Below are 10,090 nucleotides of genomic sequence, written 5' to 3'. Positions count from 1 at the left end.
TCCTGCTGTCTCTATATATATTAATCTAAATGAATAACTCATATAATTTTATATATATTCTCCAACCAAACTGTTTAATCTTAATATTAATTAACTTTTATAATTTGTCATCACAAATTGTAGATACTTTGTAGAAGCTGGTAAATATATTTGTGTGTGTGTGTACATTTTGTATATATAGTTATCAGTGTTATTGAAGTAGTTCTTGTAATATTTTGAATCAGTTTTAATTTTTATATTTTAGGCTTTCATTTGAAGTTTAAAGTTTTTGTCATTTTGTTTCCATTTTTTTAAAAATATGTCTATATATATTTTTTATTAATTTTTAGTTCAGTTTTAGTTATTTTCGTACAACATAAAAGCAGAAATAAAGTTTTTAATATTTTATTTCAGTTAATGTTTATTTTACTTTTATTTAAAGTAACAAAAATGTTGTTTTTTTTGTGGTTTTAATTTTAGTTTCGGTTAACCCTTGATATACACACACCACACAATTTTTTGTTTTAGGATTTTTTTTTTTTTTTTACTTTTTTATTATGAATGTAAAAATGGAAGGAATGGAAGGTATTTTTTTTTCAAGATTGTATCTCGGCCAAATATTGTCCTATCCTAACAAACCATACATCAATCAAAAGCTTATTTATTCAGCTATATATAGCTCATATATTCATGTATTATTCTCAATTTAAAAAAAATTGAACCTTATGACTGGTTTTGTGGTCCAGTGTCACAAATATATATACAGTATATATACACAAAAGTCTTAGATCTTTGAAGTTCAGCTCATGAAAAATGGGGGCAAAACAAAAGTGTTGCGTTTATAATTTTGTTCAGTGTATATATATATAAACATAAATATTCTACATAATGTAATTGCATTTACATGTAAATTATTCAAATGATAGAAAATGTATTTAAATTTATTTAAATATAAATAATTTATTATATTTATGTCCAGCTTCTATATACACAGTATCAGCAATGTCCTACCATTAAATGTTTTGTCAGACTCTGCCAAATACAGCAGCAGCCACACAAGCTGAATTCTCATGTACTAATTATTGTGCTCTGCATGAAAACCGTATTAGCATTGCATTAATTTGCAAATAATGATCTGCGCTGGCACAGAATACACGTCTCATAATTCACAGTGACATCTTGGTTCAGTAAATTGTGTTGATGTTGTGTTTGTGTGTCTCTGACCTGATACTGCAGGCCGGTGCAGAGGATCAGATAGTCATACTTCACTTTACCATTCTCCATCAGCTCCACGTGTTTGGCCTCGCGGTCGATGGCCTTCATCTTACCCGTCACCACGCTGATCCAGGAGCGCAGAGACAGCCGGGCTTGATCCTGATCGCTGTAGCAGTGACTGTGGAGGAACAGATCCTGCTTCAGATTTACACAGCTATGAAAAGAGCAGCCAGAAGGACATTGGTGTCTTTCACTGTAAGTGGGTTTAGATTCTCAATGCTCAAGGTTAACTGACTCATTCACAGAAGATGCTCAGAATCAAGATTTCGTGTGGAAGCTCTGATACGATGTGTCGCATCAGTCGTTTGGATCGGTGGATTGGATTAGATGTGCCAGTCATGCAGAACCACTAACAGACATGATAAAACAGACGTTCCTGCTTTTCATCACGAGTGCCAGGAAGTAATGCTTTCGTTGAAGCCGCTCTAAAGCTGCCGCTCTCAAAACACTGAAATATGAGGTAAGAGGTCAGAATCTCTTGAGAAACCAAAATTTAATCTTGATTTATTAATTCCATCCCATTATTGTTGTTCTAAGATGTTCAAAAGAGCTTTTGATTCTCTTGCTTTATACTTCCAAAAATGAAGAAACCCACTACACTGCAAAAAAAATTTTCTTACTCATAATTTTTTTTTGTTTTCCAGTACAAATATCTAAACCTTCTAAATAAAGATACATTTACTTGAGAAGCAAATGACTTGAGATATTAGGTCTTGATTTTCTCAAATTATCAGAATTAAGTGAGTTAATGTTTAAAACAAGAAATCTGTCAGTTTATAGTATAAACTCAATTTAGTTTTTTTCCCCCAGAAAATAAGACTTAACATCTTATCAAAATGAAGTGAGTTGATGCTTAAAACAAACACAGTTCTGTTTTCAGAAAAAATTAGGCAAGTTTTCTTCTCAAGAAAATGTACCATGTTTTATTTTTTTTTGTAGACATTTGTCATAGAAGTAAAAAATAATAGGTTAGAAATCTTTAATAGAATATAAAATTATTATTATTGAAAAAAGAATAAGTTAAAAAATTGTGTTTGCACAGAATAAAAGCAGTCCAAAATTATAACCCTCAAATCTCATTTACAGTCATATTTTTCAAGCTTTCAGCATTTTGATCCGTCAACAACACCAAACCTTAAGCACAGTGAATTTGACAGAAGTGTGAATGAGATTTGAGTTCCAAAGGAGGCGAAGATCATCAGTGAGTAACGGCATAATGTTGTGCCATTTTGACTAAAAAAATTCAGTGCATTGACAAGCTTTTGTGGCACCTTTTTTGTTCTTTTACTAGTAAACTTGACTACTAAGAAATCATTAATAATGTTTATAATGAATCGACTTTTTGGATTGCAACAGTCAAGCCTTCGAGTCTGAAGTCCACTGAGAGACCAGGAAAGCTTCAGTGCTTTAGCACTTCACATCTGTATGATAGAATGGAAATAAAGCGGATTTTCCCTCTTTCATGGAGTGGAAATATGCTGCGTTGGAGTCTGAATGCCTCTCGTTTGTAATGCATCTTTCACCTTGTAGCCAGAAATCTCATGTTGTCATCAGAGCAGTGATCTGGAAGGCCGTGAGTGGAGATGAGAGTGAGATTGTTGAATTTGAGATGAGGACTGGCGGGAAAGAGAAAAGTAGATGAGTCAGAGTCAAATAATGCCATTGACCCTTTTTTTTCCAATCAAGTTTATGCATCTTGACATTATACAAAGATTCGCTGATGTTCATACTGTTGATCGAACATGTCTCTGAATTGAGGTACAGAAAAGCTTTTCTGAAGAACGGACTCTGTGTAGGACAGATCTTGTCCATTTTGGATAATGAGGCTATTTTTGTCCAATTTTTTGTTCCTTTTTTTCAGTCCAGAAATGAATACCATTGAATGAAGAGAGGACAGTAGCGACGCCTGAACAAAAGCATGCGGGGTGTGTGAGGTTATTCTGCAAACACTCGACGGACAGATGCTGAAATCCCTTAATTTCCAGCACAGCACTGGCCTGCTTTAAAGCGCTTTCTTCTCCAACCATCACAGTAAAAGCCTTTCCTTTTGTTTTGTCTTTTTTCCCCTCTTGTTTTGTTTCCTGTGTGTAGTGGTCTCCCCCCGTCCCCTCAGGAGTGTAAAAAGGTCTCTTGTCATGTAAATGTGCTGGAAAGACATGATCTCTATCTGTGGCGGGAGAGGAAATCAGGCTAGCGTGTGTTGAAAGAGGAGCGTGTGAGGCCTGCGGACCGTCATGATTGATCAGACGGAGGACGCTGGACACACAGCCGCAGCTCTGCGTTCTAGCGCTCTAAGCGATGCAGACAGACAGAGCTGTGACTGTCATCTTCAGCTATCTGTCTTTTATTTTAGCCTGTTTTTTCATTTAACTCCTTCCTGCACATGTTTGATTTGCACTAATGTTCACATGCAAAATTATAAGAGAGATTGCCATTTTTAACAGCTCCTGAGCAGTCAAATTATTTTTAACGAAGAGTCCATAAAATTTATTAAATATTATATTATCCATTTAATTTTTACGGAGCCCCGCATATGACATGCAAGAAAAAATAAATAAATTGTGCGTCCAATTTACTAATTCATTCCCTCGATGTACTAAAACGTGCACAAGATTACCATTTCGTTCCCTCGATTTGCTAAATCGTGCACACAATTGACTAATTTGTTCTCTCGATTTATAAATCGTGTGCACGATTTCGCAAATCGAGGGAACGAATTAGTAAATCGTGTGCACAATTTATAAATCGAGGGAATTAATTAGTAAATCGTGCACACAATTTATAAATCGAGGGAATTAATTAGTAAATAGTGCGCACAATTTATAAATCGAGGGAATGAAATAGTAAATCGTGCACACGATTTAGCCTACTATTTTTTTCCTGCATGCCATGTGCGGGGCTCCGTACATTCTCCCATAAAATTTATATATATTTGAATTATAATAACCCTGTTAACACAATTTGGGACGTCTAAATACATTAAAAGTAAATTTAATGAAAAATAAATCGATTTGTGTGATTTTTTTTTATTTTAGCCATAAACATTAATGAATTAAATGTAATGTTTAATTAATGTTTATTGCTAAAATAACATTAAAATGAAATACAATTTAAATCTAAAAACATTTAAAAATAAATTAAATTAAAAACAAATTTATTAGTGAGATTTTATGTTAGAAATATATTGTTTAATTAATGTTTATTGCTAAAATAACATTAACATTTAAAAATGTGTACATTAAAATATTTAAACAAAATTGGGGACATGCCCGAGTACACCAAATAAATAAAAAATAAAAAAATAAAAAAATAAATTGAATTACATTATTGTTTAATTAATGTTTACCCTGTTTGAGACCACATGTTGTAGTTATTGATAAACATGATTTAAAGAATAACATTTGTTTGAAAATATATAATTTTTTCTTACATTTTTTAATTTTTTATTGTTATTAACTATTATTTGTGTAAAATTGAGCAAATGTGATTATTAGAGTATTTACTAGATGGCAGTGGATATTTTCATTGTTGTTTCAGTAAGAATTTATAGAATTAATTAAAGAACAGAATTATTTGTCAATCTTTTATATAAGAAAAAAATCTGGAATCTGTGTCAGTGTGAAATGTTAATCTTGTGTGTGTGTGTGTGTGTGTGTGTGTTTTCTCTCCGCAGGCTGTTCTTGACCACTAGCTCACAGCATTCTGGCCTTATCAGCAGCTGACAGGCCTCTATTGTGGCCAGTGTCTGACTGCTAAGTTTAGGGGCCAAGCATCTTTATCGGTCCTCTATGGTCCTGCGTTTCACCCCATCCTCAGGGGTGATAAAGGACAAGAGAGCGAGCGTGAGGAGGCCAATGGTTTTGGCTTGACAGATAAGCGCTGTCGGCCATGGCCTCCACCTTCTCCATTAGACAGGCGGCCTCTACAGGGGCTGACCGGCCATAAGTTTAGTGGACACTAACTGCCTCATTAGTCAAGTCATTAGCGACAGCAAACACCAATTGCGGCCTAGAGAACAGTGGCAGGGCTAATTAAAGGGCCAGCGCGTGACCTCCACACACTGCCAGCTCTAGACAGCTGCGTGCCCGCGGTGCCTGCCAAAGCAGCAGGAGTTAACACACACACACACACACACACACACAACCGCAGAGCTACCCCTGGTTGCCAGGCAGTTATCAGCTTTCAGGAAACAAGAACGGCCTTAAATCGCAGCTTTGTTTGGTCAAACGCTTTGCGAGAAGCTGCATCCAAACCCCTGACATCTCCTGATATCCGCTCAAGAAATGACATCCTGAAAAGTGAAATCCTTCAGAGACTAAAGACCTAATGTATGGTTTTTAGACAAGTCATTGTCTAAAAACATAGTTTCCCAACCTTTTTATGTACACTATTGTTTAAAAGTTTTCTGTAGGAAAGAAATTAATACTTTTATTCAGCAAGGATGCATTAAATTGATAAAAATGACAGTAAAGAAAGTATTATATTACATTAAAAAAAAAAAAAATTGCTTGAATCCTGAAAAAAAAATGAAGCAACATTGATAATAATCAGAAATGTTTCTTGAGCAGCAAATCAGCATATTAGAGTGATTTCTGAAGGATCATGTGACACTGACTGGAGTAATGATGCTGAAAATTCAGCTTTGATCACAGAAATAAATTACATTTTTGATTACAATTTGAAATCGTAATAATTGTTCTACAATATTTTAAATTTTACTGTATTTTTGATCAAACAAATGCAGCGTTGCTGAGCATAAGAGACTTATTTCGAAAGTCTTACTGACCACAAACCTTTCAGTGATGGTGAATCTCGCATTTTTGACCTAATACATTTGTTTGTAAATGAAATCTGGAAAGGAAATGTCATTTACAGTCCTTATTAAGTGAAATAGTCTTGGTTCAATATCATCTGCATTTTCTACAATATAAAAGTTTTTCTCACCAGAATGTGGCCCTGATTTTTAATTTGAAAAAGTACTCTTTGGAACCAATGCCTGGTTGGGAATCACTGCTTAAAAATATTTTAATAAAGGCAATCAAATATTTTATTTGAAGAATCTGTTTTTCAAATTCAGTGGCTTAAAACACAAAGAGATCTCTGTCCTGAGGCAAAAGGATCCAGAATGCAGGTATTAATTGGCGTGTGCTGGGCTGAGTGTTATTATATAAAGCCGTGAGCTCAGATTTCATGCAATCATTGTTTCGCTCAGATCCCTGAGGGTCACTCTCAGTAATTATAATCACGCTTGAGATGATGCCCCTCCACCCCAAGACAAAAAAAAAAAAACCTGTTTTAGACACAAATATCTTGCTGCTTCTTCAAAAAGAAATCATAAATGCTTTTTAGGGCTTAATTATCAGTGCTGACTGTTTGATTGAAGTAGCGTTTCTAAAAATGGCATGCTTACCAGAATGTCAGTGCTTCAAGAAAAGCTAAACCCATGTCAGATGCTCCCACTACCACGATTCTGGCATTGATGGTGACCTTCGGCTCCATGGTGAGTTTTCTGTTAGTGTGGTACAGGGCAAAAGGAGCCTGACAAGAAGAAAGGAGAAAACAAGATCTTTAGTGTTATTTAACCCCTAAAAATGCTCAGCGGTGGAGTTTTTCAGTGGCCAATGCTGATACTAATGCCTAGACATGTACATGTGAATACAATTTAATTAAAGCAAACAGGATTTTGAATAATACATACTTTTATTTGATCAAAAGTAGCAGTAAAGACTTTTATAATGTTGCAAAAGATTTCTATCTCAAATAAATGCTGATCTTTTGAACTTTATATTCACCAAAGAAAAAAAACCCCATGGTTTCCACAAAAATATTAGGCAAGAACAACTGTTTTCAACATTGATGATAAGAAATGTTTCTTGAACAGTAAATCAGCATATTAGAATGATTTCTGAAGGATCATGTGACACTGAAGACTGGAGTAATGATGCTGAAAATTCAGCTTTGATCACAGGAATAAATTACATTTTAAAATATAATAAAATAGAAAAAGTCATTTTAAATTGTCATAATATTTCAAAATATTGCTGCTGTTTTTACTGTATTTTTGGTTGCCTTGATGAGCAAAATATTTGTAAAAAATATTACCGACCCCAACATTTTGAACATTAATGGACTTATATAATTATTGGAAAGCAAATTGTGATTATGTATGTGTTTTTATGTCTTACAAATGAAGCTATATATAGACAACGCTGATTTAAATATGTAACCAAAATAATGTTAGGTATGATGATTTATTAAAACTTTCATAACTGATGGATGCATCCATTAGAATGGGTTCAAAATCATTATTTTTCCAGCAATAGTGTGGATTATGAATTTATAAGCATCAAAATAACAGTTTAATGGGGGAAAAACATATTTATTTGTTACTAAAAGAGATGCTTATAATTTCTGTGGTCATTTCAAGCACCAGCTCAAGCGAACCTTATTGTTGAACACTGGCTAATCTCATAAGCCTCTGCTTGTCGATGCAACAAAGTGGTGGTGTGTTGTGTTTCAGGTGTGTGTTTGTCCTTTAACCAGAGAGTTAACAGCTAAAAGCTAAGCTCAGCTAACAGTAATTGCAGTTTCCCTAAAAGCACTGCTGATGTCCTACACATGGAAGGGTTCCCCTGCATGACAATAGTTTAATCAGAGCCAGAGCGACAGTATGTTTCACTGAGCACTTATTGGGCTAAAAAAGATACCAGCAGCACAACGAACAGGAAAAAAGCATTTGCATTAGCGAGCACTATAACTCATCTAAAATACTGAAATGTGCTAATGTTAAAGAGTTCCACTGAGCGAATGGAAACGTACTTTATAAAGAAACGTGCAGAACACCTCAATAGCCTCTGCACCTAATGCATTGAAATGGTCAATTCTTAAAGCAGATTTACTCAGAAGGACATGTTTGGTCGTCTTTGAATCAACTGAAAGCGAACAGCTGCCGTGTTCTCCTAATCATTCTCTCTCTGGTTCTCTAATTGGCCCTTGAGCATGAATAATTTGAAGGATTTGTTCTGTGCTACACCTTATCTGATTTAAGGTGGAAGAATAGAGACGCGGTGGATTTTGGGAAGGGAGAGGCCCAAAACTATGCCATTTGTCATTGTAATATAAGGAAAAGTAGCTGATTACACGACCATCAACGACTGGCTCTTCAAAGTCATTCATTAAATGCTGTAATCAATGGTAGGGACTGAAGCAGGTTTAAATTCTGGACATGTGGGGCCACTTGAAGTCAAATCAGAAAATGCACAACATGATTCCATGTGCACAAAATCACACAGACATCATTTTCTAGTGCCCTCAAAAGTTTTAAAGGTCATATAGAGAAAAGCACAAAAAATGATATAAACATTTATTAACTGTATAATTCTGTATTAATATTTTTAACAAAGTTTGGGGTTGGTAAGGTTTTTGTTGTTGTTGTTTTTGTTATGTCTCTTCTGCTCATCAAAGCTGCATTTATTTAATCAAAAAATACAGTAAAACAGAAAAATTGTGAAATATTATTACAATGTTAAAATAACTGGTTTGTATTTGAATATAGTGTAAAATGTAATTTATTCTTGTGATGTATTTAGCTTTCCGATCACAGGAATAAATTACATTTTAAAATATAATAAAATAGAAAAAGTCATTTTAAATTGTCATAATATTTCAAAATATTGCTGCTGTTTTTACTGTATTTTTGGTTGCCTTGATGAGCAAAATATTTGTAAAAAATATTACCGACCCCAACATTTTGAACATTAATGGACTTATATAATTATTGGAAAGCAAATTGTGATTATGTATGTGTTTTTATGTCTTACAAATGAAGCTATATATAGACAACGCTGATTTAAATATGTAACCAAAATAATGTTAGGTATGATGATTTATTAAAACTTTCATAACTGATGGATGCATCCGTTAGAATGGGTTCAAAATCATTATTTTTCCAGCAATAGTGTGGATTATGAATTTATAAGCATCAAAATAACAGTTTAATGGGGGAAAAACATATTTATTTGTTATGATGCTGAAAATTCAGCTTTGATCACAGGAATAAATTACATTTTAAAATATAATAAAATAGAAAAAGTCATTTTAAATTGTCATAATATTTCAAAATATTGCTGCTGTTTTTACTGTATTTTTGGTTGCCTTGATGAGCAAAATATTTGTAAAAAATATTACCGACCCCAACATTTTGAACATTAATGGACTTATATAATTATTGGAAAGCAAATTGTGATTATGTATGTGTTTTTATGTCTTACAAATGAAGCTATATATAGACAACGCTGTTTAAATATGTAACCAAAATAATGTTAGGTATGATGATTTATTAAAACTTTCATAACTGATGGATGCATCCATTAGAATGGGTTCAAAATCATTATTTTTCCAGCAATAGTGTGGATTATGAATTTATAAGCACACACACACACACATATATATATATATATATATATATATATATATATATATATTGATCTTGCAATCTATTTTTGTTTTTGTATTTTTTAAAGAAATTAAAGACTAATATTTTAAAATCTCCCTTTGATACTGATACAGTGTTCTGCATTCAAAATTTAAATAATTATGCTTCATCATATTTAAAATGTAAAATATGATGTAATTATAATGGTTTGCATACTGAATTGTGATTGGTCTTCCTCTCATATTTATTTACCCTATAGCTGCTGTGAAGGTTGCACAAAGATGTGCGGCGACTAATGGCAGACTGTGAAAGTGTTCAGGAAACCTGTTTGAAAACGGTCAGTATTTTTGTGATTTCTTCTAAACTAAAAAAAGTTCTCGGAGGTTGTTCATCTGCTCCTGA

At 33.4% G+C, this 10,090-nt stretch overlaps 1 protein-coding gene and 1 long non-coding RNA gene across 2 annotated transcripts in view; one reads left to right on the top strand and one right to left on the bottom strand.

Annotated features, from left to right (window-relative positions):
- LOC107704079 (uncharacterized) overlaps nt 1–3,272 on the top strand; it is a 6,600-nt gene extending 3,328 nt beyond the window's left edge. The window contains exons 3-4 of the long non-coding RNA XR_001635905.1: nt 1,267–1,449; nt 3,116–3,272. This is a non-coding gene — a long non-coding RNA (uncharacterized LOC107704079). The remainder of the gene's footprint in view (nt 1–1,266; nt 1,450–3,115) is intronic.
- The window catches only part of LOC107704077 (cilia- and flagella-associated protein 61-like), a 33,314-nt gene that overhangs the window by 9,870 nt on the left and 13,354 nt on the right, over nt 1–10,090 (bottom strand). Inside the window, exons 17-19 of the mRNA XM_016506920.1 lie at nt 6,665–6,792; nt 2,778–2,870; nt 1,204–1,372 (exon numbers count right to left, since the gene is read on the bottom strand). Of these exons, the coding sequence (XP_016362406.1) occupies nt 1,204–1,372; nt 2,778–2,870; nt 6,665–6,792 (390 nt within the window). The remainder of the gene's footprint in view (nt 1–1,203; nt 1,373–2,777; nt 2,871–6,664; nt 6,793–10,090) is intronic.

This window comes from Sinocyclocheilus anshuiensis, unplaced genomic scaffold (genome assembly GCF_001515605.1).
Source record: "Sinocyclocheilus anshuiensis isolate Anshui unplaced genomic scaffold, SAMN03320099.WGS_v1.1 scaffold534, whole genome shotgun sequence".
NCBI lineage: Eukaryota > Metazoa > Chordata > Actinopteri > Cypriniformes > Cyprinidae > Sinocyclocheilus > Sinocyclocheilus anshuiensis.
This window is presented reverse-complemented; position numbering and strand designations above follow the sequence as displayed.